The sequence below is a fragment of the Rutilus rutilus genome, assembly GCF_951802725.1.
Source record: "Rutilus rutilus genome assembly, chromosome: 18".
Classification (NCBI taxonomy): Eukaryota; Metazoa; Chordata; class Actinopteri; order Cypriniformes; family Leuciscidae; genus Rutilus; species Rutilus rutilus.
The window spans coordinates 14,404,388-14,425,405 of NC_140231.1; the positions used below are offsets into that span (position 1 = coordinate 14,404,388).

Genomic DNA, 21,018 nt, shown 5'->3' on the forward strand with positions numbered 1-21,018 from the left:
GAAAAAGTGTGGGTTATGAACTCTTAAGGGTATTGTGGAGCAGCTACAGTGAGACAAGGCATCACTTCCTGTAATTGTGGTATCACAGCTTTTCGCACGTAGGTGGTGCCGCAGTTCCCATCACGCACCCACTAACAACTTCAAGGCTATGAGGATGACAACAGATTGGGGGGTGGAGGGGTTGAGAAGAGGATGTTTGTGAATTATTGATGATCTCCTGAGAAAAACTGCACTGCCTGATAAGTCCCTTTAGCAACTGTTATATAATGATTGTGTCCAATTGTGTCCAATTTGGTGCAAGAAAACCTCACTGTTAGTGGGACCATGCTGACAAAGTCTGACATTAATACATGTTCATTACTTGGCACTCTGCATCTCAGAGTTTAATGTTCGAGTACATCTCCTGAAGAGTGCTTGCCTGCGCACAATGCTTGTGGGTGGTTGCCAGGCCATTGCTATACAGTCTGAATAGTTTAAAGCATATTGCTATCATGTTATGCAGTTGCTAGGGTGTTCTGGGTGATTGCTTGGGTGTTGCAAAGTGGCTGCTTACAAAAATGGTCTTATTTTCCCTATAGTATGCATAAAGTCTTAGAAAAGTAATAGCACCTCTCCTCAACAAGACATATGAGTTGGCGTTAAACCTGTTTAAGCAATATTAACACTGATACTTGCAATTCAAGCACCACAAATGTTTAAAATTATTCCGGAAAACTACTTGAATAGTAAACAGGACACATAACTCGACACCCAGATACATTTGAGAGTAACCACAGGCAACTAAAGAGTCTAAAAAAACAATATGCCTGAATTGTGCCTTTTACCAGAGAACTCTCATGTGGCCAATCAGAACTGACCACTCCTGACTCCCATGAGCCACTGAAACAACTGTAATAAAAGGCACTGATTGCAATCAATAGATTTTTCAACCACTTTCAAAGTAAAGCTGAAGTATGAGGTAAAGAACACTGAGACGAATGTAAAATAAAGAGAGAGAGAGAGAGTACCAAAAAGTGTTTACTTTACTCTTAAAGGCAGGGTAGGCAGGTTTTTTCTAAAAAACATTTTCCCAAATTTGTTTAAACTGTATTTATATACCAATACATAATTAAAATGTAAGTACTCTGAAAAGGAGAGTATAAAAATCGAGTGTCTGTAGTCCTCTCAGGGCTGCAATAAACACAGCTACTTATTTCCATTCAGAACGAATAAAATGATTGGCTGGGCGACTGTCACTCTCCCTCGCTACCATGGCTACCACCCCTGCTGCCACAGGAGCTGCCCACATGCGCGCACCCGTTTGACTCGAAGAGGCAAGGAAGCTAGGAAGAATCACAATTATGGCAGAGAAAGAGCAGTCAAAATTCCCAGTACCTGCATATACAGTCAGCGAAGGCAAACAAGGCAAAAAAAGGAAGACCGTATTCGAAAAGGCTATGACCAAAAAGTCTTTGGATAAAGCAAGAAGTCAGACGAGAGTCAACATCGGCGTGACTTTCCAGCGGTGGCGACAACTGAGGGACCTCAAGGGTCATAATGATAAAGTTAGGTATTTTATTACATGTGACTCTGACATGATGTCACTACATGCACTGCGCTCCTCTCCGCTCGGCGCTGGCAAACGCGTCCTCCAAGCTGAGCGGTCGGCATCACGCGTTCATGTGTTTTGGGGCGTGGCTTTGGAAGGAGCCCAGAAGGGAGGGGGTGGGAGTGAATGGAATAAGTAGCTGTGTTTATTGCTGGCCTGAGAGGACTACAGACACTCGATTTTTATACTCTCTTTTTCAGAGTACTTACATTTTAATTATGTTTTGGTATATAGACAGTTTAAACAAATTTGGGAAAAAGTTTTTTAGAAAAAACCTGCCTTGGTTAGGGTTGCTGTCACCCTGGGTTATAACCCTTCTACACTACAGGCTTAAGATGCAACACATTACCAAAAATTTCAGTACATTTTTTGGGGGCAAAATTGGTCCATTGTGTAATGTTAATTCTGTATAGAAATGTATGATGCACATCTCACACAGCAGTCACTTTTAAACCAAGAAGCTTTCTATTGGTCATCATGGCAATTTTGTTTTTCTGTGTTCTGTTCCTGTTTCCTTTGTTCCCCACTTCCCCGCTTTTCATTTGTTACCATGGCAACTGATTTAGTTGCACACCTGTTTCTAGTCCGCTTAGTTTGTCCTGTGTATATACAGCCCTCAGTTTTTTTTTTCTGCTTTCAGTCAGAAAAGTCTCTTTCAAACCAAGCAGCTTTCTGTAGGTCAGTGCGGTGAATCCACGTGGACAACTTGTAATCATTACAAAATCATTTACCCGCATGTAAAATTCCCAACTGCATGGATTCCTACTGAAATGACTGAATTTTGAATTTCATATCATACCTTTAGCCAAGTTTTTGTGGTACCAAACAACACAGTGCTAACGCTGTATTAGCATTAGCACTGTATTAGCAGTTGCATTGATATGCAAAAACAATTGTTTAATAACCAATTATGAACTGGTTTTAAAAACCCAAGAGTCACTATTGGAAGAAAATGGGGAATATTGCGAAAAGCCAAGAAAAGGACAAAGCTCCAATATGTCCAGTTTTGAAATCTGTCAGGACAAGTGAGAGAAAGAGAGAAGCAGAAAGAGAGAATTGTAGCTACATCTGGGGGATAAATAATCCCGATGGCGTTATGTCAGTGGTCAGATAATCCCAGTTCGGTTATGTCCGTGTGAGGTCAGACCGGGAAGATTAAGACTAGAGGTGGATCTAAAAATCCATCTGGGACTTAATCCTTGGGCCTTCAATAAATCAAGAAGCAAGACACAGCATTTTATTTAGGACGCCCTTATGAAGACATCCTCACGTGGAGGTAGGCAGCATTTCAGTAAATGAAAGTCCAACAAAATTGATTAAGTAAAGAAAATTTGCAGCAAATGCAATCGATTCCTGCACATCTACAGGAGCTCCTGCCATCAGCGTTCACTCAGCACCATTCAGCATTGTGTCTAAGTGCCTTAGTGTCCATGCCTTTGCTTTTGGAGAAGCTATTCCATCATTCAATGTCTCTCATACAGAGACAACAGACAAACATTCATTCTCACACACACCTCCTCTCTGTGTGTTTAACAGAAGTTATTTTAAGAGTGATGACGTGGGTAGGACGCGGCGAGGACAGTTTCTCCCTTTGTACAGATACTGGGTACTTGACACATAATGTGTCCTTTTTTATTATAAACACCAAGGTTTTAAGTTAAATTTATATCTAGTCTATAAAACAAAGTGTATATTTTGGGTCCTCTGATATTTTAGGTGTATACTTCAGGCTCACCATTATAATCAACTTTATTCCTTCAGCAGTTCATACTAAATGGTCCTGTGGTGTGACATTATTTTGTTGTTGTTGTGACATATTCCATGTAATCTCTGAATAAATAATTTTTACATAGACATGTCAATAATATTTTCATCAATAGAGTTTTATATGGAGTTTTAGCATGTCACGCCACAGGACGTCTACTTTTTTTCAACTGAAACGTTTTCATCACAATCCCCTCTGTGAACAGAATATGAATATTATATCATGTAACGTGATGGCTTACTGGTCAACAACCATCTAAGATCCCGTTAATATCATCTTCTGAAAGCAAAACTCAACATATCAGCCCACTATCACTTCATCATCTAGGAAGTTTCATTTGAACACTTTTGGAAGCAACTTTTAGCATCAAGGCTCTGTTTTGACTATAATAGTTATACAGTATGTATCACCTTTGACACTACCTCAGGTGGCTGTAACAATTATTAATAAACATAAAATATTTTCAGTTGGAGCTCTTTGTATAAATCATTCAAAAGGATTGCACTCCTAAGTGTAACGATATCAAGCTCTACCACACAAACTCATGAATGGAAAGCTTACTGGTCTATATAATGCTTCATGTTGTGTGGGCAAATTATGCTTCTGTGTTTCCATAATCTAATCCTCCAACAGATGCATAATCCCAACAAAACCGCACAGGTGACATTGTCCATGAACGCTTGTACGCCTGGCCCTCAACAATATCAACAGGCAAACCTCTCAATTTCAACTTTTTTAGATTGTGTTGGTCTCGAGTGAGAAAATCAATCGATGCAAAACTCCTTGTAATTAATTCCAGCAAAATCAAGTTCGTTTGACTAAACGTCTCAAAAACAGGGTCTTCAAAAAGTCGGGTGGGTCTAGTATGACACAGCACCTGTGGTTAAAGTCATAAGTGAGCGGCGGAGCGTTGAACAACAGACAATGTCTGCAGATGAAGAGAAACTCTTCCGCTCACTTCGACACCTAAGTAGTAGAGAGTGCACTAAGCAGAGAGATAACAAAGAGGAGGGGAAAGTGCAGATGCATCCGTGTACCTACCGTCATAGTTGACGATGATGATGGCGAGCATGTAATCCTTGCCCAGCATGGTGTCTTCCCGAAAGTCCCCTGAGGTTAGTTCAGATACATTCCAGTTCAAAGCGTCCCAACACCACCAACAAACTCTGCAGCACACACTCACACACAGGGTGACCACTGCACTCAGAGATACGCTCACATGCCAAAAGGATTAAAACCCACACTCCTCTTTTCCTCTCTCCGTCTATCCCCTCTTTAATTTCCCGCTCAGGTAATTTCACTGCTGTCTAATCAACCTCATCTTTGTCTTGTTGCCTAATGCTGCTCTTCTGTTCTCTTCCCTATTCTGTTCACTGGCGTTCCGTCAAGCTGAGAGTGATGCTGTTTGTGAGATTGCCTCTCTCTCTCTCTCTCGCTCTCTCTCTCTGTCAGTGTGTGTGTGTGTGTGTCTGTGGATTCTGTAATTCAGTAATGCCTGCAGCTATTCCCCCTCCTTCCCATCCCTCTCTCGCTAGCTCTCGTTGCCCCCCTAAGCTCATGGTAGTGCCTTAAGGATGGCTGAACATAGCTGATAATAATGTAACGTTAGGTGTAAATATTTTAAATGGAGAAGATACATACGGAAATATAGGCTATATACAGCAAAAAGGGTTGTAGTATTTTTTTTTTCTTCTTCATTAATCATACAGGGCACAAACTGTGACGTGTGTTCCTGAGAAGAATTAGTGTCTCCAATCTGTTCCACACAATGAGGCAGAGAATCACCATCTGTAATGTGAAGAGTGCAACAAATTCTCATTTTTTGACACTGGGTAACTTTCCGTACATTTAAAACCCCTATATTGTATTGTTTCAATATCGAAATATGCTATTAGAGTTTATGGTATTATGTTATGCGAGGAATTTTTTATTCATTTGTAATCTAACAGCTTTATTAGACTTCATAAAACGTTTCTGGGAAACATCTTAAGATGTGATTGAATGAGATTAGCAAGCTAATGTTACTAAATACCGAGCGCGTGTTGTAAACACAATGATATAAACATATGACCCGCACATGAAATATTCTTTAAGAAATGGTCGTGGTCAGTAAAGAGCTGTGGGGTGTAAAGGTTGGTTGCGTTGTGTTGGTCCACCTTAATTCCTCCCGTCATGAATTCAAGCGAAGTCCGTCATCGTCCAGGCTCCGTTTGCATCATCACTCTGGACTGGTTGCCACGGCAACGACTTCTCTGTCGCGAGCGTCTGTCTGCTTCTGCAGTCACAAATGGACACGGGCGCGCGCGTTTATAATCAGAGTGGAATAGGCTGCTGCCTGTAACGATAGCATAGGTGCATAATTATATTTTATGTACATTGCAGGGCTATGTCTAAGCCACAGTTGATGTAGTTTATGTTGAAATATGAAAATAATTTCATACATTCTGAAAATAAAGCATAACCGTCCCAGGCTCAATTGTCTTTTGAATATGAATTGCGCTTAAATGTAGTGAGCGTGAACTTGTAGTGTACTTCAAATCTTAAAGGGATAGTCCGCTTCAGCACACTATTAAAAAGTACACTTTGTAATAATGTCAAGTATTAAATGATTATGTTTTAATAGGCCAAATCTTATGTCATGCTTTAAAGCACACTTATTTTGAAATATTGAGTAAAAGGTTGAAGAAAAGGTGGCTAAAACAACGGGAGGAAATGACGGAAGAGATTAGATGTGCAGGCATAAACAGGAGAGATGAGATAATAATATCAAGGTTAAGATTTGTATACACAAGACTAAACGGTACACTTTATAAAATGGGGAAACATAATACATGAAGGAGTGAATACTGTGGCCAGCGTCAGAAAGAAGGATCCTGAAACAAAATGTATGCAAAGATAGCAGATATTCAAGTTTGTTTTTATTTATATAGCACATTTAAAAACAGCAAACATGGCTGACCAAAGTGCTGAACAAAACACAAGGTAACAAGATATTCAACAAAATCGGTGTTATAATTGTCTGTCCTTTTCAATATCTTAATTTGTGGGAGAGGATATAAAAAGGGAAGGAGAACATGACATTCGAATCCGCACTCCATACCAATCGGTGGCGGTAATTCACCATTTCGTTGTTTGTCAACCGCCATTAAAACCTCAAAAAAACAAGAGAATGAGACAGACCAATGTAATCAAACTTAGAGCGCGATCTATATAGGTTTTAGGTTGCTCAATCGAGCTCAGAATCGCTGATCCCGCACAAGCAGTCATGGCGGACAAGGTTGGTGTGCCACCAAATTTAATTCGAGTTTTTACAAGTCACTTTAAGTTCTGTATATTTGATACTGTTCTCGATTACTGTTTAGCTACTTAGTCATGGCATTTAGTGTCCGCGAAACAACGGAAAGAAAACAAATTCTGCAGTTCAGTTCAGTGTTTGAGTTAGCGACCCTGTCCAGTTCAGCAGACATCACTACATGTTACATGTGTTTTCCCTGTCACGTATCTGTCAGTTATTATAGAACCTGCATTTGATCCCTATCCCGAAATATATATATTTTAACGAAACATGTAAGATAAAATTGCAATCCCTTTCAGCTGGCACACCCGCGATGACTCATTCTGCTGACGGTCCCATCAACCACAACTATGATGATGATGGGTTTGTTTGTTTGCTGTACATATCTCAGTCTTTATGTGTCTTGAACAGGATCCATTCCGGCAGCTGAAAGACCTGTCTCTGCTGAAAGGCCAGCTCGAAGACATTCAGCGTCGGATGGAGGATGAAGTTGGGGTTGGAATTCCACAGGCAGGACTTTATATTTTTGTCAAACACATTTTTTTTTTGTCATATTATTTTATACATCAGAGTGTACAAATTAAAGTAATTACAAATTGAGGTTGTTTTACTTGCTTTGTTATTTACGGAGGATGAAATAGTGTTAAGGTACATTTTAAACCATTGTCGCAACAATGAACATTTTTAATGTAGCGTGGTTATATTTAATTAAAATAATAATAATTCAAATGAAAATTCACAATTCTCTAACTTACCCTGGCATTAAATCACTAAAATAAAAAAGTGAAAATAGTGGCTTCAATAAAAGCATAAACCATCGATTAGCAACCTCGTAGTTTACAGTTGGTCTGTCTTTTAAAGGTTTATACTTTATTGCTAAAAAAAATCAATTATAAAACGGATAGTTCCAGTCCTTGATTCTGATTGGTTGAGCCGCGTTCGAAGCCGTTGTAAATTACTCAACAAATATACGCCTGTGACCGCATTACATTAGTATTGGTATTACTGCGCAAGTGCCGTTTGTGATACTTTGTTGCTGCATGTGTTGCGTAGCAACCTCTTCGGAACTACACTGCTTGGCGGAGGAATAAATGTGTTATAACGTTATATGTTTTTGTTGCTGGTGTTTATTTTATGAAGCAATAAGCCCCTTGAAGCCGTGTTTTACAGTGGATTTAGAACAGCTAAGGGGGTTTTAACAACGTCCCTTAGCTGTTCTTCGCGGGTCTTATTGCTTAATTCTCTTATGGAGAAAATGAATGGTATTTTTACTTCTGGAAGCCGCATTATACAGCTGCTCTACTTTCTAGATTGCCTCTGTTGGAAAGTTGTGGAAATGCAATAGTAAATGTAAGTTAACCCTGTAAATGTGAAAAGGGTCTGTATGATCACTTGGCTTAATGAAGTTCTTTGTTTTCTCTCTCCCTCTCCGTCTCTTGCCCTCTTCCTCAATCTAGGGTGGAAGTGTGCTCAGTTCTCCCTTCCTCAAGGGCTTTTTGGCTGGGTATGTGGTGGCGAAGCTCCGCTCCTCTGCGATCCTGGGAGTTCTTGTAGGAACCTGTACAGGCATGTATGCCGCTCAGAGCTATCAAGTGCCTAACATCGAGCAGACCATCAAAAACTACTTCAGCTCATTTAAGAAGAGATAGAGGGAGCCATATAAAACAATCTCAGAAAAACAATGCCTCTTTCAAGAACTTCAACATGTAGCCTACCTCCTCAACTGAGGGTGCCACTCATCAGACCACAGAATAACTGGATATATTTCATTGACACTTTGTGTATATAAAATAATTGAGCTTCTCTGGTTTGCAGTTTTAGGCTGTTTTCTATTTATAATTGATGAGTGCTGTGTTTTTATATAAACCCAAATTCCTCATGATGATGCAAATGGCCAAAACTTTTATCAGTCCTTATAATGCTTCTGGTGTTAATGTTCTGTCTGTTACATGAATATTTTTTTTTGCCAAATATGCACTAAAACCGGTGAACAATCAGGCCCAACACACTCTGTAAATAATGTCTGGCATTGAACAATTCCTGTACCTGTCAAATATCAGATGTTGCTGGACTTGAGTTGCTGAAATGTTTGATATAGTTTTTTTTTGAATAAATATGTCGCACTTTACCACTCTCAACTCTACCACTTCTGCTTGTAATGAATAATAATGGAAGTCAGCCAATGGAAGTGAAATAGAAAACAGGAAGTAGCCCAACGAGAGCATGAAAACTAATTCGCACGCAGTTGGTTTTCAGATGCAGTTTTGAATTCAAGTGGTATGTTTTTAAAGTGTAATCCATATTGTAATGCATAATTTGTCTATGTAAAGAATTATTTAAAAACAGTAGTTATCAATATTGAGTTTTTTCTTTTCTTTGCTTGATGTTCTTTTGTTTTGACTTTGCGCTTGTTACCATGATGCATGATCTGTTTTTGAAGAGATCCTTTTACATACTTTGCATGCAAGCTATTTTTTCCAAGAATTTATGAAAATGTTCTATTTTAATGAATAAAATCTCAATTGCTCTCTATAGAAAAATGCATGCGAAAAGTTCATTTATTTTTGTAGAAAAGAGTTAAATCTTTAAAAATGTTTTGGAATTCTGGGGCCATGATATACAATCCAATTATATATATATATGATTTTTTTTAAATGTTTTGACATTGAGGTGTTGTGGAAGGCATGTACAATATTTCTGCCGATTTTTATGTTCACGGGTCAATTTGATACACAACTTCATGGTTATTCACAGCTGCACAGACCCCAAATGTAAAAAAAAAATATATATATATTTATGTCAGTTTCTCACCTAACCCTCTGAAGGTGTTTAAATGTACATTTATGCATCTGGCAGACACTTTTATCTAAAGAAATGTACACTGCGTTGAAGGTGTAAATTTTTATCAGTTCAAGATTGTTCATTTCACTGGAAATTGAACGCATGATTTTACCGTTTCTGGAGCCATGCTCTTCTGTTTCAGCTTCAGGAAAGCACACACAAATAAAGTAAAACTTTTAAAAAAGATCAAAATTTTAAATCAACAAAAATAGTTACAATTCTGTTCGTAAGATTCATTTTTTTAAAACAAATGGTTAAATTAAATAGTTAAGTACAAATGTAAAAACAATTATTATTTTTTTGTAATGTTTGAGAAGTGTTAACATGAAATGTTTTTACCAAAAAAAAAAAAATCAGTTTTTTCGTGAATTGTATTGTATCCACTTAGGAACAATTTGACCCACAACATAAAAATCATACCCAGAATTTGAACATATGATAAAATCGTGTGTGTGTGTGTGTTTGCTCTAGCCTTAAATTATGCTTGCTAATTTAAAGATCCCAAAATATTTGCAAGTATCCATTTGGTCATGGAAATTCACATCAAACGTAGCCTTTGCCATACAACTTGACAGTACAAGTATTTCTCCAAAACAAACAGATCACACAAATGGTTAGCAATTAAGTTTATTAGCCATCTTTGTGAGCTATCCATCATCCATTCTCTATCCTTCCATATAATAGTTATCTCGCATCATCGAGTCTACAAATATTCAATAAAAGATCATTAAATGTTAGTTTAGTTGTAAGTTAAAAAACAAAAACAATAGTACAATTTTATAATTAAAGTGAAAGATTTTTATAAAAGGTCAACACTGCTACAGATTAAAGTCTGTAATTATTACCAGTACAATACGAAACACAATGAACTTTTAGATTTTCATGACAGCAAAATATCTAGCTAAGCTGCTTACCTCAAACCAAGCTATGAATCTAAAGTAAATGTGAAAGTTCAGCTGTTAAAGTTAAAGATAAAGACACCAGAATATGATATTTAAGAAGTCTTCACTGCTCTTCTTCATTGGCCATCCTCTCCCAGCAGAGGCTCCATCACCTTTTCCTCAGCTAAAATAAAGAACAGTGATGCTTTAATATCAGAGCTGAGTGCATTTAAAATATGAATCTGCTTTTGTGTTCAGCAGAAACAAGAAATTCAGACAGGTTTGGAACAACTTGAGGGTGAGTGACAGAATTGTCATTTTTGGGTCATTTTTCTCATCTATGCCACAGTATTCAGCTCATACCGGGGCACTGAACAGGACCGTTGGTCAGAGAACCAGGAGTCTGAACGCCGCTCTTGTCCACACACCAGCACCAGTCAGTCTCATCCCAGCACTGCTGGAGCTGGTAGTCCCCGTTCTCATCACACCTGGGGCGGAAGGACGGCAGGGGGCTCTTGGCCACCCCGGCGGCCTCCTTCAGGCACTGGGACAGGACACTGGGCTCTGTGGGACACAAATGAACAGAGCATACATGAGTGTGTGTGTGTGTGTGAGCAGAGGACATACAGTTACTGAGAACTAAATCTGGTGTTTGACAATGACAAGATCTTGATACCTGGTTTGGCAGATGAGGAAGGGGAATCCTGAAATATAGAAAAAACAACACATGAGAGCTGTAGATGGCAGGATTTATATATTGTATGTTTTTATATTTTTTATTTATCATTTCCTGTTTCAACACTACCGGTCAAAAGTTTGTAATTTAAATGTTTCTCTTATAATTCCAAGAATGCATTTATCTGATCAAAAATACGGTAAAAACAGTTGTGTGAAATTTTAAAGAAATTTTCATGATCCTTCAATCATTCTAATATGCTGATTTGCAGCTCATTTACTGTCAATTGTTATTGGTGCTCAGTTATTAATATTAATTCCTATTTTTTCAGGATTCTTTGATGAAAAGAAAGTTCAAAAGAATAGCATTTATTTAAAATAGAAATGTCTTTTTAACATATAAATGCTATTAATGTCTTTTCAATATGTCGTTGCTGAATAAAAGTATATTAATTTCCTAATATTTTATTTAATTTCTTAATTTTCTCATTTAAATAATCTTGCTTACCTCAAAAAATTCCACAAATTTTTTTTTTCAACATTGATAATAAGAAGTATTATTAATAACTGAGTACATTTTAAATCAGCATATTAGAATGATTTCTGAAGGCTCATGTGACACTGAAGACTGGAGTAATGATGCATCACAGGAATAAATGACACTTTAAAATAATATTAAATTAGAAAGTTACATTTTAATAAAATTTCCCAATTTTACTGTTTTACTGTATTTTGATCAAATAATGGTGAGAATAATAGATTCAATAATATTTCAAAAACATTAAAAAAAATTAATTATCCCAAACTTTTGACCGATAGCGTCACAATTTCTAAAGCAAACCCGTCTGAGAAACGCAGCCCTAAAACTTGATTTGATTTTCGGACTCGATCCTGACACCACGTGGCCGCCGGTTCACATTACAACAAGATCAAGAGGAAATGAGTTTTACCTTCTCTTTGGTCGAGTCGTCAAGAGTCAGAGCGAGGGAGCTCATAGGGAGCTGCATTTTCATGGGAACCCCTTGATTGCGCATGACTGCACAAAAAAAGGGAAGAAAGCCAGAGTTAATAGGACATCTATGGTAATGAGTTAATGGTGATTGAAATGGTAGTATGAACGGAAGCCCATAAGATGGTAATAGTTCTCTGACCAAACTTTTGGCTGAGCTCATGAAGGCGGTCGTTGCGTCTCTCGAGGGTGTTGAGCTGCTCTCTGTGGTTGTACACCATGTAAGCGGTGAAGGCCTGACCTGCGATCAGTATTCCAGCCAGCAGGGTCACTCCTGCCACCTTCAGGGCCTGACTGTTAGATCTGCTGGCAAACAGGGAACCAGTGGATTCATACGAGCGACATGGTTATATTCTGAGTTTACATTATTCCAAACAAAAAACAGTCTAGAAAACAGAATAATACAGCTTGGTCATTTAAAGGGATAGTCCAACCAAAAATGAAAGTTTTGTCATTACTTGCTCACCCACAAGTTATTCCAAACCTGTATGAGTTTCTTTCTTCTGTTGAACACAAAAGAAGATGAAGAACGTCGGTAACCAAACAGTCGATGGACATTTACTAGGGAAGTCAATGGGTGCCGTCAACTGTTACCGACATTCTTCAAAATATCTGCTTTTGTGTTCAACAGAAGAAAGAAACTTATACAGGTTTGGAAAAACTTGTGGGTGAGTAAATGATAACAATTTTTTTTTTTTTTTGCTGGGGTGAAATATAATTTTAAGTTGTATTGAATTATGAATACGCAATGTGTGCAATGATGTGATACGCAGAAACAAAAACATTGCGATGACAAAAAACGCCTATATTTCTTACACAACACATTATAGCATATTTTTTATGAAGCACTGCGAGTGAGGACTTCAAATGTACAGCGAGGTTTTATGTTTTTACACAAATTTTCTGCTTATTTATGGAAGAAATAAGTAAAAAAAAAAAAAAAGCTCTCTGCCAATCAAGGTATTTTCAACCACTTAGCAAATTTAGTTGACGTACATTTAGCATGTATAATTGAGAGAAACCAAGATTTGTTTATAAAAGAAATAAACCCCCAAAGTTTCCTCACCCTCCCTGAGGTCCCATGTTGATTGAAGTTTGCTCACTCGGAGATCTGAGAAGCGGTCCGTCGGTGCTGTCGGTGGACATTGCTGATTTACTGTCAGGAACTTCTCAAAATGTTGGTAATTTGATCAGGGGATTTTTTATAACAGCTCTCTAATATGAAAAAGTGAGAACTGAGAGTCTTGCAGTGTGACACTCGGATGAAAGTGTCTACAGAGCAGATTGAGGTCATTATTTCATTGGATAAGACGCGCTGCATCATCAGTTGTCAGACAAACGTGAACTTGAATATACTGTTCCTCCTGTCTCTCATACCAGCCTCATGCATTCATTTTGCGAATTTCGAAGTGCGATTTTCAACATTTTAAGGAAATCTGTCAGTAATTTTCGAAGCGCAATCGATTTCGTGAGATTTATCCTATAAAAGTGCCTCTTGCACAAAAAAAAAAAAAAAAAAAACACGTTTGAAACATACTTACCAAATATAAATGTACAATAACGCCATAAGTTAAATGATGACAGTACTTATCTTTTGTTAATGTCTGACACGGACCATCATATCAGATATAGTTATTTTTCTATTTTAAATGATTAAAATTACATATTAAAGTGCAACTTTCACTTTCACTCATCTTGTTTGTCCCCAGTGTTCGGTAAGTTACTCTAAAAAACTAATGAATTACTGGCCATTAATTATATCTTCAACAGTTTAATTAGATTACTGTACTAACTACTCTAAAAAGTATTGCATTATTTTTTTTCTAAATCCCACATCAACCCCGACCAGTTGAACAATACAGGAAAAGATGCAACTCCTCTTTTAATTCTTTCAAATAAACTATTGCATAAATTATTCTTTAAGGTTTATATATATATATATATATAAACAAAACATACATTTTAACATTTGACGTTGAATTTTTATGTTTAATCCACTGTTTTATATAGAATTGATCTATAGTCTATATACAGTATTTAATGCAACTACATCAGAAGCAACTAATTAAATTACATAAAAATTAAGAGTAATCCCTTGCTTTACTTTTTCAAAAAAATTAAATTACAGTAAATACACCCAACAGTTTGTCTCCCAACTTGGTACAGATGTACCCAAGGACATTTAAAACCACTCAATTAGAGCACAATACAGGTTTTATGCAAGTCTGCATGGTCAGGTGGTCATACTTTGCAGTCTGATATTACTTGTAGACGAGTCTCAAATTTAAAAAAACATTTTAGTTTTAAACTTTTTGCAGTTCGAATCACACCTTCAGTCTCTGCGCATCTTAAAATACTTTCTGCAATGAGGAAATTAAATGTTCCGGCATAATCTGAATAAGGATATTTTCTTGGTATTCCCCTAGCATTCATTCATTTGGTTTCAAAACACACCAGAACATTATCCATTAAACCGGTTAGACATGTATAATCAGCTAAAGGAAGCCAAACACGGGAATCAATGCAATCAAGAACTCAACTTGTGCTTCAGTGAAGACAGGAGGCAAAAGTATTATTTGACACTTTATTCTGAAAAAATCCAATAGTTTACAGACGACGTCCACGACGACCTCCCTTTCTGCGGGTGCTGTCTGATGGAATGGGGGTGACGTCCTCTGGAAAAGAAAGTGAAAGTGAGTGAGACTTCCTCATGGAGAACTACTTTATAACCCACTGAACAGAGATCAGCCTTCATTAGATAAACGTACCGATACGGCCGATCTTCATGCCAGAACGAGCCAGAGCCCTCAGGGCAGACTGTGCCCCTGGTCCAGGTGTCTTGGTTCTTAAGGGGAAGGGGGAAAAGGAGCAAGTAAATCATGATGCAAGCCCATGTTCCTCATTCCCATAACCCCACACTCACACCATGACATTTCTCGTCAGTCCCTGTCGGTAAAGGTCTCACCTGTTTCCACCAGTGGCCCTCAGCTTGATGTGCAGGGCAGTAATCCCCAGCTCCTTGCACCTCTGAGCCACATCCTGAGCCGCCAACATAGCAGCATAAGGGGAGGACTCGTCTCTGTCGGCCTTCACCTTCATCCCACCAGTAACGCGGCAGATTGTTTCTCTGAAGATCAAGAGAAAGGAAAACTTAATCAGAAGAGTATCACCAGAATGCAACATTCGTTCACCCAAAGTCAACATCACATTGTAAAAAAAAAACTAAAAAAAACAATAGGCCTGTGTAAGAGGAAGACCAAAATTAAAGTCACTGAAGACCAGGGTTTTTATGGCGAAATGTGCAAGAACCATAGATGTTTAATGTAACTTCATCTCATGTCCACATGCCATCGGCATCGATATAAAGCCTTGTGTGATGAATCTAATGGCCATATTTAGGATATCAAATATTTGAGAACTAAAGGAAAAGGCAAAATTGTTAGTGAACGGAGTGCAACAGCCAGTTCTGGAAGTAAAAATCAACCCATTCATTTTCTCCAAACGGGAACAAATGTTTCTTAGCAATATACAGTATCAGCCTGCATTATTGCAACATATTTATTTATTTATTTATATATAAATCTTGTGTCAACAGTCAGGTTCCGGAACACAAAACATTCATTCTCAATAGGAATGTTGATTTTTAACAAACACTTAAATTCCTAACTCTTTCCCCACCCTTTTCTGCAAAATTCACAAAGTTTTCCATCATTTATGAGAACACTTCCCTGCCATGGACAACTTTCTGGCAATGCATGTTCTCACTGTTATACCGTAGGGGGCGCTATCACATCTTCTTGATTACTGAACACAAGATTACTGAATCTCCTGATCAAAACACAGGTGAAGAATAAGTAGAAACAAACTTTATGAACATTACTTATGCATGTAGTATTTTAGGCAAATGCGATTTTTTTTTGTTCAAAATGTTGTTTAAAAAAAAATTAAACTATAGACATATTGCATGTTCAGATATTCATGCAACAAAATGGGGGGGGGGGGGTCATGACAATTGTGAAAATGATTTTTTTTTTAAAACTGGCAGTGGCTGGCGACTTAAAACGCTGTCAGGGAACGAGTTAAAGACAGAGCTACTGTGAGCTACGAGGTTGTTTATTAAATTTTTAACACCATGTTAGCATCGACGCTACATGGCAAACAATCCTTAATTTAAATAATTATAGAAAACATTTAAACTTGACAATATAGAAAATCTAAAATTATAGAACATTCGGGTTATACATTCCGAAATATTCCATGTAAACATGTTTTTAAAAAAGCATTTTCTAGCAGTACCATAAAAATTACAGACCAACAGAATATGTTTAACAGTCAAAGGAACTTCTCCAATCATTAGAAACCCATGTGTAAGTCTTGAGTGACCCAGTCGGCACCTAGTGAAGACAACTTGGTCATGTGTTGATTTGAAGTTATGGAAGACACTTTATACTGGGGTTTATTTTTTAACACGGTTTATTATTTTATATTCGTCCCATTCCTTCTGCCACTTGCTAGTGATGTGTAAGATAATTATCGGTCTGAAATTAGGTGGTATTTGGCAGTCAGATTCTTCATCCCTGCTGGCAGCCGTGTCCACTCGCTCATTACCAGTCAGTCTAATGTGGCTACGAGGCTGTTACACCATAATATTCGCTTCTGCTGAAGCCGTTAGCCCCAAAATTTTCAATTTAACTTTTGAAAAACTATATTACCCATGATGTAGTACAGAAAAATCCACCAATCAGAGTCACCACAATCAAAATACACAAAAAAAGTCCTTTATCTCCTCCCACTCCCATGAAGCACTGCAAATAATGTAAGAGTCACCCTACACTCAAAATTCTTGTTTGTATATACACATTTTGCAAAACTATATATATATATATGTCAAAATGTTTAAATTAGTAGTTTTATATTTCTGCGTTTAATTTGATTTTGCAATGCTTCATGGGATTGTAGTTCTTTTCCTCACTAAAGCGGTACACTAATGTAAAAGTCTTGCTCCTTTGTATTTCCGTCCGATTTTCAAATACTTTTAGCTTCAAATTAAAATTGAATATTCCGCTTCACCTCGTAAGCTGGTTCATGGCTTATAACGCTTTTAAGAATACTTTTTTTTTTTTTTAAACCCTATGAGATAAATGAATGGACACATTTCTGAAACTAAGACTTAAAAAGTGGACAGGAACAGTTGCCCTCTTTAATGGTTAACATTTTGGTTTGTTCATCACACAAAGCTAAAACGAAGGGCTTAACATACATATGATATGAATACATATGATTATGATGCCTAATTTTGGAGCTTGACAGTCCCAGTCTACTTTCACTTATTACACAGAATAAATATACAATTTGTGGTGAAACTCATACAGCTTTGAAATGAGAGGGTGACCAAGTTAAAACATTCATTTTGGGTGAACTACGATAAGGGTTGAGAAATTAACTAAATAGTTTAACATATCAATATAGTTTTCAACGTACATTTCCCTGCGCATTTATAAAAAACAATTGTTTTGCTGGTATTTGTGCTTTTAATTTGCATACAGATTTTATTCCACATTTTAGGGTTACTTACTTGCCGGAGAGGTCAGTGACATGCACAAAGGTGTCGTTGAAGGATGCGAAAATGTGGCAGACTCCAAAAACATTCTCGCCTTCGGCAACCTGAGGTCCCAGGCTGATGACCTGCTCTTCCTTCTTTTCCTTACCCTTGCGAGGTGCCATAGCTGAAAAACATCAATATTAAACAGTCAGGTCAACATCATATGAAAAACTCCCAGCGTCTCATAATAAAGTTAAACAAGGTCTCTCTTATTGACATGCTCTTCTAATGCTTTCGTAAAGACCTGCTGGTGAAGGACTGCGCGTTTAAACTAGTTAGTCATAGCATTATAAACTGACTTAATTTAACGTTAACTGCTGACTATTATCACGAAATACTAAGGGAAAAAATCTAGAAAGGCCAAAGGATCCACCGACGTGCATTTAGACGTCAAAGCTGCGTTAACAAACCTAGCATTAAAACGTTTAAGATATTTTTAACGAAGACGTTTGATTTGTGCGAGAAACCAAGCTTATTTCCCCACACACACTGTAAAGCAGTCGAGTATATCTGTAACTGTAGCGGCTCGTGCAGCGGCGCTGGACAGACCAGTATGGTGCAGGACCCCGCTACAGCAACACTGATAATCCGCTTAAAATACTGCATTTATCACCATTTATGGAAGTAATATCACGTTTTACTGGTGCTTGAGATGATTGGGGACGTTATAGAAGTTCGATTTTGTATTTCATACTTTTTATAAAGGTAGGATTTAAACGGATTGTAACAGTGTTCTCTTACCTATGTGTGTCTCTAATCGAGGCCGAAACAGGAAAGGAAAGAGAAATCGCTGCCGGGTTGAAAGTTCAACCTCTACAAGCGGAAGTAAAAGTACATAGAATAAAAGTCCCCTATGTATAGTCCTCACATGCTCGGATATATGTGACCCTGGATAACAAAACCAAACCAGTCACAAGTCGCACGGGTATATTTGCGGCAATAGCCAAATTGTACAATAGCCAAAAAATACCCAGTTTTGTATGGGTCAAAATGATCGATTTTTCTTTTATGCCAAAAATCATTAGGATATTAAGTAAAGATCATGTTCCATGAATATATTTTGTAAATTTCCTACCGTAAATATATAAAACATTTATTTTTGTGAGTGAATGCAGCAAAATCGTGAACATAAATGACCAACTTTAAAGGCGATTTAATCAATGTTTAGATATTTTATTTTTTGTTCCCTCAGATTCCAGATTTTCAAATAGTTGTATCTCGGCCAAATATTGTCCTAAACCTTACATCAATGGAAAGCTTATTTTTCCAGCTTTCAGATGATACATAAATCCCAATTAAAAAAAAAAAAAAAAAAAAAAAACCCATGTGACTGGTTTTTTACAAACTCTTGTTTGTAATTTTTTTTATATATGTATGGTTCTCAAAAAAAAAAAAAAATAGATAGATAGATAGATAGATAGATAGATAGATAGATAGATAGATAGATAGATAGATAGATAGATAGATAGATAGATAGATAGGTGCTGTCCGTATAACCTCATTTACGCCTCAGTTATTTATTTTTGCATGCTTATGATTTATTTTGCTTAATTTATTCAAGTTATTTTTCTAAGTCATTAACTCTTGCTCGCTTTACTGCTTTTATCTGGTAAGAATAAATCTAGTTTTTTGTACGATGACAAATTATTAAACATCTTAACAGTTCCCTCATGCAACATTGTAAAAGCCATGACTTTACACATATCCACGTATTAATAATCATTTAATAAAGTACATTTTTATTAATTTGCTGATACAGACATTTATATTGCAGCACATTTCAACCCATACAATAATTTACTGCAATGTCATGAAATAATTTTTTTTTTTTTGTAAGAGTCAACAAAAATACTGTTTGTAAGCAGCAAGAGATATTTCTTTTCAGTTTCTTTTTTCCCAGTGTCATGTTGCAACAAGTATGTATATGATACATATTACGCTGTTATTGGAAACTTCCCCAACATTAAATCACAGCTAACAACCAATTTCACCATCCATAGGCTACACCCTTCTGACCGTATGGTTTAATACTCCAAAAAGTAAGAGACTTCATTAAAATGACGAATGTCTTCTAGGACAGCACATGCATCTATATTGCACGTTCATGTACTAAAACAAATCACACAAGCCATATATACTGTGGCCATACAGTGTTCAGCCTTCCAAATGTAAATGAACAGTCTGTGGTTAATGTAGCGGCTCATTGGCAGTGTCAGAATGATGGAGTGTACAGCTCTGGCCAATATGCACTCTGCTTTGATGAGTGTGTGATGTGGATGCAAGCCATGCTCACAGATGCCCTGCCGCTGCTGACAGATTGAGATGCAGCTGTAGTTTATGTTTGTTTTAAATATCAAACCAACCAGCGACACGCCAATGTTTCATGGGACAAGGATCAGCTGTAAGTCTGCTAATCCGCATGGAAAGAGGCTTCTTTTGAGAATGAAGATAAACATTTTCGGTGACATAAAATTACATCCATGTGAAGGTATACAAAAGGCTATTTTGGCATCCAAAGCCCTAGAATTTGTATCCAAAATATCGTAGGCTATATTTGTTCCGTTTTAACCCTTAAACAGGCAAGAGTGGAAAATGATAAGCAAAAAATAATTTCATGTCATTTTTTATATCATCTGGACTTAAGTAAAACATATCCAAAATAATTTTTAAAATATTTGATATATTTTGGATTTTATGAGTTGTGACGCCCAGGTCACGTTGCCTGATTAGGGTATAAAAAAAGGACCAAGTTAAGTCATTAATTTGTTAACTGTTACTGGCCCACTTTCCACTGCATGTTTAAAACAATTATATCCTATACTTCGTCTGATCTAATGTTGACAAATTATATATCATTCGAAAGCTTACGAACTCAAGATTCAGCCTGTGAAAAATACCATCAAAATGGTAGGCTACTTTAACCCCTTAACTGTCACCCCCTTTTTGAGAATGGATATTAAAATGCACTATTCAAACTTAAATGGTTGCAATTCAAAAATGCTTTTGGGTATAGACCTAAGTTTGGTCTTGTTTTAAAGAAAACACTCAGCAGATTATTGCTGAAGTGAAAGCACTTAAAAAAAAAAATTTAAAGTATGAAAAAGTTACGGAAGTTTAAATTTACAGTAAATCAAATATACTGTACTTAATATTCGTTTATATAAAATATCTATTTTACAAAATATTTTTTACTCTAAAATTAATATAAAATCAAAGCCATATATCTAACCATGTTGTGTTCCAAAAGTTGATGTCACAAAACTTGAAGTTCCCATGAGATTTTGTTTAGGCGTAATACCAAAAATAGCCACCGGGTGACATACGTTCCATTAAATTTAATTGTATGCATTCTGCCGTAACTA

At 36.9% G+C, this 21,018-nt stretch overlaps 4 protein-coding genes across 5 annotated transcripts in view; 1 reads left to right on the forward strand and 3 right to left on the reverse strand.

Annotated features, from left to right (window-relative positions):
* Positions 1-4,812, reverse strand: part of apbb3 (amyloid beta (A4) precursor protein-binding, family B, member 3) — a 28,499-nt gene extending 23,687 nt beyond the window's left edge. The window contains exon 1 of the mRNA XM_084386442.1: positions 4,395-4,812. Within this exon, the coding sequence (XP_084242568.1) occupies positions 4,395-4,443 (49 nt within the window). The 5' untranslated portion in view covers positions 4,444-4,812. The remainder of the gene's footprint in view (positions 1-4,394) is intronic.
* Positions 4,813-6,436: 1,624 nt separating this feature from the next.
* On the forward strand, positions 6,437-8,996 carry LOC311276761 (SLC35A4 upstream microprotein). The gene is made up of 3 exons (XM_084386643.1): positions 6,437-6,630; positions 7,060-7,158; positions 8,106-8,996. The coding sequence occupies exons 1-3, from the start codon at positions 6,619-6,621 to the stop codon at positions 8,295-8,297; spliced, it is 303 nt and encodes a 100-aa protein (XP_084242769.1). The 5' UTR covers positions 6,437-6,618; the 3' UTR covers positions 8,298-8,996.
* A 1,104-nt stretch (positions 8,997-10,100) lies between these two features.
* On the reverse strand, positions 10,101-13,357 carry cd74b (CD74 molecule, major histocompatibility complex, class II invariant chain b). 2 transcript variants are annotated; one of them, XM_084386717.1, is made up of 6 exons: positions 13,121-13,357; positions 12,197-12,357; positions 11,996-12,081; positions 11,047-11,074; positions 10,734-10,934; positions 10,101-10,554 (listed from the first exon to the last, which is right to left on the reverse strand). In XM_084386717.1, exons 1-6 carry the CDS (start codon positions 13,198-13,200, stop codon positions 10,508-10,510), a joined length of 603 nt encoding a protein of 200 aa, XP_084242843.1. In that variant the 5' UTR covers positions 13,201-13,357; the 3' UTR covers positions 10,101-10,507. The 2 variants fall into 2 exon arrangements, with proteins under 2 accessions (XP_084242843.1, XP_084242842.1); XM_084386716.1 differs by having other exon boundaries at positions 12,197-12,360; positions 13,121-13,307.
* Positions 13,358-14,624: 1,267 nt separating this feature from the next.
* rps14 (ribosomal protein S14) lies at positions 14,625-18,503 on the reverse strand. The gene is made up of 5 exons (XM_084386930.1): positions 18,398-18,503; positions 17,630-17,780; positions 15,020-15,181; positions 14,823-14,899; positions 14,625-14,729 (listed from the first exon to the last, which is right to left on the reverse strand). Exons 2-5 carry the CDS (start codon positions 17,776-17,778, stop codon positions 14,662-14,664), a joined length of 456 nt encoding a protein of 151 aa, XP_084243056.1. The 5' UTR covers positions 17,779-17,780; positions 18,398-18,503; the 3' UTR covers positions 14,625-14,661.
* Between the last annotated feature and the right edge of the window lie 2,515 nt (positions 18,504-21,018).

Coding starts and splice junctions, on each gene's coding strand:
- LOC311276761 (XM_084386643.1), top strand. Junction 7,159..8,105: donor TTGGGGTTGGAATTCCACAG/GCAGGACTTTAT, acceptor TCCTCAATCTAG/GGTGGAAGTGTGCTCAGTTC.
- cd74b (XM_084386716.1), bottom strand. CDS start 13,200: ATGTCCACCGACAGCACCGACGGACCGCTTCTCAGATCTCCGAGTGAG. Junction 12,361..13,120: donor AACATGGGACCTCAGGGAGG/GTGAGGAAACTT, acceptor CCTGTTTGCCAG/CAGATCTAACAGTCAGGCCC. Junction 10,555..10,733: donor CGGTCCTGTTCAGTGCCCCG/GTATGAGCTGAA, acceptor TCTTTATTTTAG/CTGAGGAAAAGGTGATGGAG.
- rps14 (XM_084386930.1), bottom strand. CDS start 17,778: ATGGCACCTCGCAAGGGTAAGGAAAAGAAGGAAGAGCAGGTCATCAGC. Junction 14,900..15,019: donor AGGGCCACTGGTGGAAACAG/GTGAGACCTTTA, acceptor CTTCCCCTTAAG/AACCAAGACACCTGGACCAG. Junction 14,730..14,822: donor CATGAAGATCGGCCGTATCG/GTACGTTTATCT, acceptor TTTCTTTTCCAG/AGGACGTCACCCCCATTCCA.